Genomic DNA, 14,258 nt, shown 5'->3' with positions numbered 1-14,258 from the left:
CAGTATTAAAAAAGTTTAGATAATGAAATAAATAATTTTGCAAGTGTTTCTAAATTGTCAATGAAACGGCAACGAGGTTAGCATAAAACTATTTTATTATATAACATGGCTGTACATATAACATTAATTTGATGTTGGTACGAAAATCGTACAATTATTAAATAAAATCTTTAAAATTACTTCTTTTTTTAATTACAAAAAAGTTGATCTTCCTGAACCTACCTACAATGCAATTCCTTACGAACTATTATACGAATGGTTTCCAATTCATCGCCTACTTTTTGATAAAGCTGTTGACTGTGACTGTTTACTTCCAGAAAGTACAACAAATGGAGATTGGGTTTCTTTTTGCTTGGCTTGAAGCATGTTCAGAGTCCCTAATGGTGTGTCTGTAGAACTCATCTTTTTCATAAGCTAAAAAGAACAATTTATTGAATTTACTCGGAATGCAATTAAAATGTCCAGCTAAATTTTTATGATATATAAATCCCGTCACAAATTAATAGAAATGTTTGCATTTTGGAAATATACAGGGTGTTCCATTCAAACATTTTGAAAATCAAGAGGGACATCTATCACCATTTGCGCTAGGTACACGAGTCAAATCAATTCTAATAATAAAATGCAACATATTCTCAATGCACACTGAATACAAATATGTCAAAAATGTGTAGTGCACACAAATGGCTTCAGTTCCACATACAAATGATATTACCCTAAGGTCCAGTACTTTGAGTCTCGGTTAAGTAATCACATGATTAGACTACATATACCGATTTATTTTATAGTAGTATATTCACAGTCTAATTGCCTGATTGATTAATCAAGTCTTAACCGAGACTCAAAAGTACCGGGCCTAAGGGGTATAGATCACCAGCAAAGGGTAACGACCGAGTCTTGTCAGAACTGGGAGATTTCCACGAAGGTGGTGAGCCAGTTGAGTATAAGATAGGCATTCAATTCTTTTGGCCCATTTAAATCACCAGAAGCTGATGGAATTCTACACGTACTATTGCAACAGAAAGTAAACTGTTTGTTTAGCTCCAGTTCTAAATCACATCTTCAGAGCGAGCATTACATTAGGTTATATTCCGCTAGTACTGAACGGTAACAGCTACTTTTTCGGGAGAAACATCCCAGTGTAAAGTAAGCCAGAATTGCCCTCAGGAAGGCGTAGTGTCTTCCTTACCATGGGGATTAGTAGCGGACGTGGCACCGGAGGGTCTCCATCGAAAAGGATTTTATACAAAGCTCATGAAGGAGGCTCTGAAGTGTCTGAATAATTAGTGTAAGAGGCAAGCACTGTCAGTAAACAAGGACAAGACTCATAGTACCTTCCACCTGAAAAAATTTGACGACTCTTAACCTACATTAGGGGAGCAACTTTCCAGGGAGGAATGATACTGGATAAGCTTAGCTGAAATGCATACTTGGAAAAAGTGGTTAGTAAAGCGAAGAACCTGGTGTACATACACACAATGTATACATCGATAGTAATATCTAGGATATTTTATGGCGTAGTGGTATGATGGCAAAAACACAACAGACCACAGAGGAAAAAACTATAAAATTCAGACTGGCCTGTTTGGGTATAATGAAGTCGATGTCATCGACAGCGACAGCTGTGCTAGAAGTCATACTGAATCAAAGAGAAGTGTCATGAGCAGCGTATATCTCATGAAAAGAAAAAAAAAATTGAATGTTCATTAAAAAATAAAAAAGTAACTGATTTCCAATCAAACAGGGAGCTGGATTAAAGAAAATTTTATTATCATGTTAACCATCGCAATTCGTTGTAAAAAGGGTTCCGAGTTTGCCAATACACAAAATAATTATACAGTAATGAAAAAAAAAAAAAGATTAAAGTAATTAAAATATGATTTAAGATTATTAAGCTATAATTGAAAATGTCCAAATGAATTACCTGTTCCTGAACACCCTTCTTGATCCTTTTTTCTATCTTATTTTTGCCAGGTCCCTTGCCATGGAACTTATGTGACAAATATCTGAAAGCTTCTTTCGAGTTTAAAATGTGACCCTCATCATCGATATATTCAAGTTTTACGTTAGGTTTAAAACCATCTTTTTCCTTAAAATCTGTTATAGGACCTGAATATCGTTCCCTTCTATTCTGTCTATCGCCCTCGTCACCATATGACTTGTCTTCTATAGAATAATGTTTGGCTTGCAAGTGTGCAAGACGAGAATTAGAAGGACGATTATTTTGTTCTTTATCTAAATAACCTTTGCTCATAGCTAGTTTGAGAGCTGCTCCGACACCCGTACTGACATCTGGTTCTTCATCCAAAATTTGGACTTCTTGGGGCGTTATCTGGGTGGAATCTATGCCTTGATTTGTAGGGTCTACAGAATTCCAACCAGTTGGTTCTATTATTTCACAATCGTCATCACTATTTTCTTCATTCACTATATCTTTTTCGAAGTCTATGAGCTCTTCAGTCTCTTCGCGATTACCAGCCTTGCCGTAAGTTGGAATGTCACCTAAAACAAATTTTGTTTTTGTAAACTCAAAAGTATGGCGATGGTCACATTGAATACGAATTTGTAGAAAAATCTATTCATATAAAATGTCAGATTACAATAGATGAGTATGTACCGGCGAAGCCATAGAGATCATTTACCTGATATGCTATTCCATACGTAACCCTATATTGTATACTCTAGAACCAATAAAAAATTTACAATTTAAAAACCTGTGTTTTCTATCAGAATTACTTGCATAAATTTTGGGACACACTTTATTACAAATAAATTCGTGTTGTGAAATCTGTAATTTTCAAATTCGATCCCAATAAAACCTATGCTATCAGAGGTTAACTAACGTCTTTTCAAACAGCTGACAATGTAATGCTGTTACAAAATTTAATAAATATCCTCGGTCCTGAAGTCCAATGAAATTTAACAAATTACTACAAAAAAATCCAGGCCTCACACAACTACATAATATTTTGTAGTTATCATGTGTAATATTTCCAATGGTTTGCATTAGTGCCTATTATGTTTTGTTATTGTTATAAAGTTGTGTTATTAAATAGAAATATTACATCTTACATCTCTAGATGTACGTTATTTCAAAATATGTTGCATTTTTCTCTGACAATTCAAATATGCTAAGGTTCACCTTTTATTTGCAGCTAAATTAGACACTGGCAAGTTTATTTTTATGTATTTAAGTCAAATTATTTTGAAATTTCTTATAGCTGTTTTACATTGACAATTTTTATTGATGAATAAATTGACGAAGTTCTTCATGAATTAATTCACCAATTTATTGGTAAGCAGTGTGGTTTTACACTGCTACAGACTTTGTCAAGTTTCAGTTCTACCAATGAATCAAAGAAGCAAATAAATTTCAAAAATATCACCTTTCCACTCATAATTGTAGTGATACAACAGCGGTACCGTTCTGACACATATTATATAAATATTAGTTTTTGTAAGTAACAAATCAGTAAAAACAATGCAAAACTAGNGGAAACAAGGTCATCCATTGAAACTATAGGTAATAATCAGTATAGGATAGAAGTATGTGCATTACACTTGTCCAATTTCTTGATGAAGCAACTTCATAAATTAATTGATCAATAAATTGTCAATGTAAAACAGCTATTAGTGATGTCACCAGTGGCAGCTCGTGACATTGAGATATAGGTGAAGCAATGATTGACTAAATAGAAAAAAAAAGTGCAGCAGGCGAAAATTTTCAAGGTCAAACGGCTTTAAATGAATCTAGAAATTTTTAGTTGCATTTGCAATACTTCCGAGAAACTGACGTTCGCGAGAAGGATTTTCATCTAAATTTTATAAAAAATAGAAATATTAGTTCGGCTTTTGGTTTTCTGCGAACATTAACGCAAACCATACATGTACGTTCCAATGAAGCTTTGTGGATACGACAGCCTCGTGTGACTTTCCCAAAATTGTTAAATCCTGCCTTATTCCACACGCCCGACTACACCCACAATTAAAAACGGCATACAGAACAGTTTTCTAATTGAACAGTTCCACACAACCACTTATACTCTGAATACCAATCATTCCGAAACTTTCGAACATACACGTTGTCTTTTGAATTCCCCCTTTATTCCATATCGCAAGAATAAGGCACAGGTCTGTTGCAATTTAAAAAATCCTTTTTGTTTACAATTTTCCACCTGGAAAATGGCATTTCCAATCAGATACATACTGGATCATACATAGGAAACATTTCTACAATTATTATACAAAACAAATTAAAACTAAGAACTAAGAACAAACTAAAAACAGTTATAATCGTGCACTGGGCGACGGGTATCGTATAAACTGTTTAAAGGCAGGCGATGGGCGATGACAATGCTGCTTCAATATCCGCGTTATTCGTTCCACCACACCGTAATTTTCTCCCATGTTGGCCTCGTTGCCATGGCAACTGCCGTAAACAACGCTTCGAAGAGAAGCGGAATTCAGACTGTTTTGTCACTTGTGTATACTAAACGTTGTATGGTACGAGGATAATGTTCGCGCTAAATCCAGACAACGTTTTTTAGAAGGCGTTCACCGCGCAACTATTCTGTTTATTTCTGCATACTAAACAAACAGAATACATTTTCAATATATATTTCAATATATATTCAATATTCAATTATAAAATTTACATAAAATTAAAAATAATTTTAAATTGCACAACCAAACGGAAATTTTAGGTGAAGCGGTGCATCGCTTGCGAGCCGCCACTGGATGCCAGTGACTTCACACCCAAATGTCAAGTTCTAATCATCACTAACTTATTGGTTAATAGCTGTTTCCTTAAAAAAAAAACATACCTAATGTTCTACAGAATTCTGCTGTAGCATTTAGTATGATGTTTCCACTATCAATATTTTCCTCCTCCACTTCAGTTTTGATTTCACTTTTTATGATATCCGCCACAATATTTTCTTTCTGCTTAATCCTCCTAGCTTTGTGTAATGCTTTTTCAAGCAAATCATCTTTTTCTTCTATTTTTAAATCAGATGGAATGTCCACAGCTAAAAAATAAAAATATACATAAGGCTTATTATCATTATTTCATTTCAATTATTTTTTTGGATAATATAGAACAACTTACATGGAACGTCATCTATATTTAAATCGGGATCATTTTTATATTTTGGTCTTCTGGAACCTATTGCTTCAATTCCAGTATTTTGTGGCTGTTCTTGTAATTCATCGGCAGTGAGCAGTTTTCCTTTCGATCTTATTTTCCTTACTTTCTTTTTAGGCTTCTTAAATTTGGCTAATTCTTCTTCATTGTAGTACTCTGAAGCCAGCTTTAGCTGCGTCTCTCCTATGCTTTCAAGCTTTTTTTTTGCCAACTTCTCTTTCACCGATTGAGTTATGGCTTGTTTTCTTTCAATGGCATTATCATAACCGATCTTAAAACTATCCTTCTTGGCACCATTTATTTCTTCATCATATTTTGATAATAATGACTTTTCCTTAGGATTCCCAAATTCATCAAATTCGTCATCTTCATAAGCATTATATAATATCTTCTTTTTCTTATTTTCGACGCTCTAAAAAATAGTTATATAAGTATTTGTGATACTTACTAAAAATTTGTAAATAAATAAATTTGTTACTAACCTTTCTATACCGCTCGTTATCTAACATATTGACATTTACTAAAACATCTTCATCTTCATCTAATACTCCTTTATCTTTGAGAGTTAGTATAGTGGTACGTTCTTCCATAAAACTATCCAGGTCATGTTCCACAGTTAAACCTTTTAAATCTCGTTCCGAGTACTTCTGTCGCATTTTTTCTCTTTTTTCGGATTCCACAACTTCACTTACACCAAATTGTGCATCCAATTCTTCCAGCATTTTGGCCTAAAAAATATTTATTTGATGAGGAATATCACAGGTACATATTTGAAAAATAGTTACTCTTTTTTCTGCTTCCTTTTTAGCCTCATCAATTTTCCTATTTTTGTTAATCCATGACTCAACATCATCATCACTATCACTTTCACCAAGGGTCTTGACTTTGGCATACTTGTTATGGAGGTGTCTTTTTTCTCTAGCTTCTGCTAATTTATTCCGCATCTTCTCTTGTTGAGCTTTTTGTTGTAAATTTTCTGCTGGTTTATGATAAAATTCCCCCAAATCATCCTTCTTTTTACCATCGCCTTTTGCTCCTGCATTACTTCCACTGCTTGAGCCAATATCTAGGGGTTTTAAACCTAATTTAGCCCTCAACTTATTGGTTTCGTCAATGGATAAACTTTCAACTCCTTGACTTGAATTTTCCGGTGATTTATCATTAGCTTTTGTTGGAGGAGCTGATTGTGAATCGTCAGGAATAATCTCCACAACATCAGAACCTGTAAAAGAAAAGTAATCATCAAGCTGATGTTTTAGGCAAGTTAGTATGATTGCCTGTACAGTGTTTTTTCTAAGTCGGTTATAACATAACTTCAGCAAGTTGTTTCTCAAGTTAGTTTAGATAAGAAAACCTTAATGAATTAAAGGTTTAAAGCCACTGCTTTCTGAATTGGTAAACAAATCTGTCAACCAGTAGTGGACATACTAGTAACCCTAGAATTCGATGCCACCGAGTATTTTGAAAATTTCTAATGCTATTTCTAAGAAAAGAGTATATTCCATTATATTAAAAAAAACAATCCAGTGCAGGAATTTTTTGTTTGAAATTAAAAAAACATAGAGAAGTAATTTTAATTTTATTTGGGAAGCTGCGTATCCTAGGCAATTTTCAGAGCAACCCGAGGAGTGTTCCACAGCACTCCTAGAGCAGATAAATGACTGCGTCTCTCTAGAAGAGTTGTGATTTCCAATGAAACATCCACTGACCCAATAGATGCAAATTATCCCTACTCACCGCAGAATGTTCTGCTTTGTCATTTTTATAAAGTATCTTTTACCACAAATTTAAGCATAATTTGATATTAGCCGAGAGCCAACATTGTACCCAGATGTATTAATGACATTAGGACTGGTTTTTACTGTCAAAATTCAATGAAATGGAGACAAAAACAGATAAAACAGCATTGATTGTTGAAGTTGGGATTATCACTCAGCATTAGAGATGAGAAATCCGGTTCATTTTGTTAATCCCGTTCCACATACGGAGCCGGTTCAATGAGCCGGATCAATTGAGCCGAATCTGTCATGACTATCCCTTCCCTTCTTTTCTTTCTAGTACACTACGACCCATGTAGCCGAGTGAATGTATTGCATAGCTCACTTAAAAACATTATTAAACAAATACATAAAATAGATTGTTTAATAGAATTATGTATTATTTTTATACAAATATATTAGAATCAATATTTTGTTGATTATTAACTAGCAATTTAGAAAGCACATAAGGAAAAAAAATATAAAATTTTGGAATTAATTTTTATTAAATAATTATTTTTTGGTGAATTTATTTTTTTGTATTTATTTGAATGAAAATTTGTTTTCACTACTTATTTATCATTTGAAAAAGTAGCGAATAATAAAAATAATACACCCGATACCTGCACTGTATGAATTGTGCCAGTGCGGGTGCACTACTCTTGATTTCGGTTCACCACTTCCGACATTGGAAGCAAAGATCCGAGAGCTGGGACTGATCTTTGAAAAGGAACCGGTTCACTCGGCTCAGTACAAAGACCCGGCTCAGTGAGCCGAATCAGTCATGTTTCGCCCATCTCTACTCAGCATGCGCCACTTGACAGCGTTAACATAAAGGGCAGAAGTATTTTTACTTAAAAATACATTTACAGTAAAATTATTGTACCCTTACAATATAACACAACACTTTTTACTTTAAACTATAGCAAAATTGTTTAAAACAATCTTAAGACTGCTAACAGAATAAATAATAAATCATATGCGTCATAATGAGAGTGTCAATTTAAGCAACAGTTATTTCCCATGAATTCTACCAAAAAATCTAAATAAAACTTTGATAGACCGATGCCTCACCAATAAATTCATCGGTTTAATTAAAAACAGTTTAGGTTTTCATCACCAGTTAGAAAAAGATAAGTGGATGTATTTGTTCCCTCACTAATGAAATGAGAAGCTGCGATACTGTTGAAAATCAGAAACCTTTTTTCAATCTATTTTTGGAATAAATAAATATTCAGTCTCATTTTCAGAAAACGACGTTCTAGCAACCTCAAGCACCAGAAATGGGGCACAAAACAACTTTTTAGAATTAGCTAAATATAAAGTGTCCTACTAAAGATTTACTATTTACTTTTTCTTACAAATAAGCTGCCACAGTATCCAGTATAGGTACTGATACAAACATAAGTGATATTCAACTTACTGTCACTTTCATATTCCTGCCTGGGAACCCTTTCCAGCCTTTCCTTTCGTTTTTCTTTATGATGATGGTGATGTTTTTTATGTTTATGTCTTTTTTCTCGTTGTACATCATAATCGTCATCGTAACTTCTACTAGGACTTCTGTGGCGACGCTTACGAGATTCTTTTTCCTTGTATTTCTTACTACTGGAACCCATAACTTATTAAGTTATATGAATTAATATCAAACAAATTAACCGACCATTTACAACTTCTATTAATTTTAACAGACAATTTATAGAACTCTATTATTAACGAATACAAAACACAACGTTAACGAAACGTTATTTGACATTTTTGACACTAACCATAGAGCCACAAAATATATAATAGACATGACCATAGACTTAAGACATAACATAGGATGACATTTAAATTACAAAAAGGGATTCCGAAAACTGTATTCGCCATTATTCCAGTTCAGAGCGAACAACCGAGCTGAGCAGACGTGTTTGTTTGTGAGGTGAAGTGATTGCAACGAGCAAAATCTACCTGCCTTTATTAAGGCTATCTGGAAAGAATCCCTTTCTTTCCTTTTCATCACCGACCTAATCCCCGGCTTAAGCATAGAGGCCGTCGGCATCTTTGTTGCAGGCACCTGTCCCGGGGTTTCCCTTACTCAAAGGTGGAAACACCCTCAGTTTAAGGAATAAGCGAACACTTATCAAGGTGGTACTTCAACCGCAGCTAACCTACGCCTCCACGGCGTGGGGTCACGCGGCAAAAAGCCACTTAAAGTCATTACAGGCTGTGGAAAACATAGCCCTCCGCACGGCCACCGACGCGCCCTGGTACGTAAGAAACACTGACATATTACGAGACTTACAATACACAAACGCTACACAGACAATAAGACAAAACGCGGAGAAACGATTTGACGTAGCCGCTAGNATTGCTAAAATATCAATCTTATTATTACAATTGAATACAATTTTGTTATCTCATAATACCTTCAGATTAGCAATTATCGACTTCATCCTCACACGTTATAATAAGAAACCTAGAAAAAAAAAAAACTAGTTAAATATCCATATTACAATTATATTAATATTTAAATGTATTAATATTCGATACGATACTTACCGCGCCATCTCGGGTGGAGAGGTACAAACAGATCAGCTGGGTGATAAGTTAACGTAAATTTTTGATCCCGCGACTAGGCCAAGACCGGAAGATGGTTTTCGGAAAGGTTTCCTGAAGAGGATGTCTCCCACTCTAATTTTTCACTTCCGACCTGGAACGCAGGTCAAGATTGATGTTGGTTCGTTGAAAAATGGTGCCTGCGCTCGTACAAATGTTGTTATGATTATCCATAATCATCCGTTTAGGGAGTAATTTTTGTGCGGGTATATTTAGTGATTTATGTTGTTTGTTTCCTGAAGTTGTTGGCTGGTGAATAATTCAGGCGAAATCACAGCTTCTATGAGGATTAAACTGCACCCATTTTCGAACGTCCCTTTTTGGTTTTGGAATACATGCCATTGTGTTTTGGGATTGTTACTTTTGAGTGGGAAACCCTTCAGTGAAGGTAAACCATCCTATTTGTAGTGTTTTAGTGTGTTAATTATCCTAATTTTAATTTCTAAGGGTTTTTCTGGGGACTGACACGTTGATTCTCAACGTTAGGCTGCACTAGGTGTTCAGCCTGCCATCGGCTCGAATTCAACGTGGTGAGAGAGTCAAACCGTGACCTAGTGTCCACCTAGGGATTTACGCTGGTGGGTACTGTCCTTCTTGTTGTTCAATTGGCACGTCCGTCGCTGAGACTGCAGCGCATCCGTTGTGCGTTGCATCCGCAACTGCAGCGTATTCAAGGAGGGTCCGACGAAGGAGAGAACCTACATCCGAGAGTCACGTCATGCAAGTTATTTAAAAACCTTTTTTTTGTATATAAATATCTTTTCCTTCTTTCTGATTAGCTATTATAATATATTTTTTTGTTACTACGACTTCCTGTGGGAAGATCGATTAATAATTACTTGTTGTATTTAAGCGAACGAATAGTAATAGGCATAGATTGTGGCATTTTTTTTTAACGTATACTGTAGAGTAAATTTGGTTATTAAGAATTTTGCTGAAGTATCCAGTTTGTGGAAATAATTTACGTGAAGCGGAAATTAATTCATAATTGTCTTATCTTCCAACGATATATACCGGGTGTTCACAGAGGTGTAACTTATTTAGTCACATATTTTTATTATTATATTTTGCAAGAAACGCTTAAGCTTAAGCCACGTTTTATGAATCTATTTCTAACGCGAAACACATATTATTGAAATATTGTTAATTTCTGCTCTCTTTGTTTTTTTTTATTAAAGGCAATAATTATTTTCATAATATTCTACAGTGTTGCGTGTAGCTTAGTGTTGATTATTATAAGGTCTTTAGTAGTAAATTTACAACTTCACTCAACTTACCTTAATTAATTTCATATATATGTATATATATTTTTTTATTATTACTTACCTTAGCTTATGAAGCCAATTACTTTCCTTGTATGGTATATTGGTGATATATTGTGTGAATCTACAATTGGTAATTATATTAGTTGCTACATAGTTATCATTTTTTTTAACCCTTGTTTAGTAAATTGGGGGGTTATATCACTGGGGGATATTTAAGTGGATAGTAATTTACTTGGCGCCCAAGTTAACATCATAATTTTGAATCCAGCCCATCTCCACTGTTCGCTGGCCGGAGAATATCCAACTGTCATCTGACATTGGCAGCTGAAGTAGTCTGTCGGCGATTTATATATTGATGTATTGTATTGATTTTTTTTTACGTCGCAGATTTTTGGCGCCCAACGTGGGGCCAGATTATAAAGCAAATAGTGTAGTATTCACCGATATATCAGCAATATTTTTTTTACTCAAATATTTTCATTTGCCATTATTATTTTTTTTTATTCGGACTTTGACTCTCGGAGAACGGTCTTCTATATCTTGCGGTGGTTACAGTTATAGTATTACGTAACGATTTTCAATTTTTACGGGCATTATTTTGTTTTTTTTTTGGTAATCACTTGTAAATTAAACAATATTTCATATAAGTGGTAAAAATTTTGAGTTAGTGGTTTAGTCTAGTGTAGAATAGGGATATTAGTATTTTATATATTAATTCATCGAGGAATTTTCAAGATGTCACAGAAAATGCAAATTAATCGCCTTGATAAGGATGAACTCATTTACGAATTAACGGTACGTGGTATCGGTACTGGAAGAGTTGAAGAGATGAGACACCGATTATTACAAGCAATGCAACTGGAAAAGGAAGGAGATAGTATCAAGTATCCCCCTTATCCATTTAAGTTCGATGAAGATTGTGACGCCGTTACGAAGACACTGGAAGTTATCGAAGGAATGGTAGACAAATTTAATGATGGCAGCAAAAGTAACGCCGCTGTGAAACTGCATACTAAATTCAGTCATACTATGGGACGATTAAATAATATGGTTGGTGAAGATGTTGAGAAACAACAGAAGAAATCTGAACTGCTGGCACGAATCCTGTCACTGAGGCAAGAATTCTCAAGAAAAATTGAAGAGTTTGAATCTAAGCAACATGGCATTCTACCTACGTTGAGTTTTGTAGCAGGACAGGCGGGACCTAGCACATTTCATGCAGGTTTAGGAAACGTATCTACATCATCATCGTTGGGGAATTTGACTGATCCTGGTGGACGACAGAGTGGAAGTCAACATTGCGGGAGCATTAAAACTATTCCACCACATAAATGGAATATTCAGAAATATACTGGTGACAAGAGATGCAACATGTCTATCAACGCGTTCTTTGAACACGTGGAAGAATTAAGAGCGGCCAGAAATGTTTCTCCAGAAACATTGTTAAACTCTGGCATCGATTTATTTTGTGACAAGGCATATCAATTCTATAAAGATTGCCGAGACAGAGTAACAACGTGGGATGAGTTGGTAACTGAATTTAAAAACGAATTTCTGTCTGCACATTATGAAGAAGACCTGTTTGAAGAATTGCGCCACAGGACACAACACCCAACTGAATCAATTGGAGTATACTTAGCTGTCATGTCAAGTTATTTTAACCGCTTAGCTCGGCCAATTTCCGAGGATGTTAAATTAACAATAATTTTGAAGAATCTTCATCCTTACTATTTGGAAAGACTACGTGACCCCATGCCATCAAGTTTGGATGAACTCCGCTCTGCTTGTAGAAGTATGGAAGCAAGAAGAGATACAATTAGAAATTATGTAGAACCTTCTTCCCGTCGAAACTGTTTCTTGGAGAGGGACTTAGCTTATATAGATGCATCGGGAAAGGTGGATACGGTCGAAACCTCATCTTCATCTAACCGCAGCACGGGTTCATCGAAACCCATTGTATGTTTCCGTTGTCAACAGCCAGGACATAAAGCCGTTGGATGCGCTCAAACGAAGAAACTTACCTGTTTCAAATGCCGCAAAGAGGGGTTCACCGTACGGAATTGCCCAACTTGTAATAACCAGGGAAACGGAAATCGACGAACTTAAAGGGTCGAATTAAGTCCGTCGAACCTGAAAAATCGACCAAAAATTTTCAACCAATTTTGGATTTCATCTTAGATCATGCGCAGAATGATGAGCGTCCCTATCTAAGAATAGATATACTTGGAAAAACTCTTCTAGGATTACTGGACTCTGGTGCTTCGACAACTATTGTCGGTGGTAGAGGATATCAGCTCATAAAAGATTTTGGTTTTGAGATTGATGTAACAAGAAGACCTAAATGTACCATAGCAAATGGCCAAAGTGTTGCCAGTATAGGTGAATGTGATGTTCCTATGTGCGTAAGAGGTAAGGTAAAACTAGTGAAGGTGTTAGTGGTACCACAATTGCCGCATGCTTTGATATTGGGTACTAATTTTTGGAAAGCCATGGGCATTGTTCCTGACCTACGACGTAATGAATGGCATTTCTCGGATCAACCCATTTGTCTGGACGAAGTGGATCATTTGCGTGGAAAAACGACCTTGACAGAATTGCAGGAAGCCTGTCTGCAGGCTGTAGTAAGAAGAAACAAGCAATTGATGGGAGAGTCTTTGGGATGTACTGACCTAGTGGAACACGTTATTGTAACTAAGTCTCCACCAATTAAGCAACGGTATTACCCTGTTTCACCAGTAATACAAGCACAAATAGACCGTGAATTGGAAGAAATGTTGAAGCAAGGAATTGTTGAGAAATCAAACAGTGGATGGTCGTCACCGATTTTATTGGTAAAGAAAAAAGATGGTGGTTATCGATTCTGTGTCGACTTTCGCAAACTCAATAAAGTTACAGAGCGTGATAGTTATCCATTGCCTTATGTAACTAGCACTCTAGACAAGTTGCGGGACGCACATTATCTGTCCTCGCTTGACATTAAGTCGGCTTATTGGCAAGTGCCGATGGCAGAATCATCTAAACAATTTACTGCTTTTACCGTACCAGGTCGAGGCCTGTTCCAATTCAGAAGGATGCCCTTTGGTTTGCATAATTCCCCGGCTACATGGCAAAGACTAATAGATCGTGTTTTAGGTGCTGACTTAGAACCACACGTATTTGTATATCTGGATGATGTGGTTGTGGTGACTCAAACGTTTGAGCAACATTTAGCTATTTTAGAAGAGGTTTTCAGAAGACTACGAGAAGCTAAGTTAACAGTTAGTTGGGAAAAATGTCAATTCTGTCGACCAGAAATGAAATATCTGGGTTATATGGTTGACAGGAATGGATTGCACGTAGATAGTGACAAGGTGAAGGCAATGTTACAACTGCCTACTCCTACTAATGTACGCGAGGTACGAAGAGTAGTGGGAACGTTTTCTTGGTACAGACGTTTCATCCCTGACTTCGCCACAATTATAACGCCACTAACGGAACTCCTCAAAAAGTCGA

The 14,258-nt window shown here is 35.7% G+C and overlaps 1 protein-coding gene across 1 annotated transcript; it reads right to left on the bottom strand.

Annotated features, from left to right (window-relative positions):
* Positions 1-77: 77 nt before the first annotated feature.
* On the bottom strand, positions 78-8,649 carry LOC108914195 (U4/U6.U5 tri-snRNP-associated protein 1). The gene is made up of 7 exons (XM_018719937.1): positions 8,324-8,649; positions 5,929-6,365; positions 5,626-5,871; positions 5,108-5,555; positions 4,824-5,027; positions 1,925-2,502; positions 78-414 (listed from the first exon to the last, which is right to left on the bottom strand). The coding sequence occupies exons 1-7, from the start codon at positions 8,517-8,519 to the stop codon at positions 268-270; spliced, it is 2,256 nt and encodes a 751-aa protein (XP_018575453.1). The 5' UTR covers positions 8,520-8,649; the 3' UTR covers positions 78-267.
* Positions 8,650-14,258: the final 5,609 nt, after the last annotated feature.

This window comes from Anoplophora glabripennis, unplaced genomic scaffold (genome assembly GCF_000390285.2).
Source record: "Anoplophora glabripennis isolate ALB-LARVAE unplaced genomic scaffold, Agla_2.0 scaffold763, whole genome shotgun sequence".
Classification (NCBI taxonomy): domain Eukaryota; kingdom Metazoa; phylum Arthropoda; class Insecta; order Coleoptera; family Cerambycidae; genus Anoplophora; species Anoplophora glabripennis.
The sequence above is the reverse complement of the archived record's forward strand: the minus strand, read 5'-3'. Positions and strand labels throughout refer to the sequence as shown.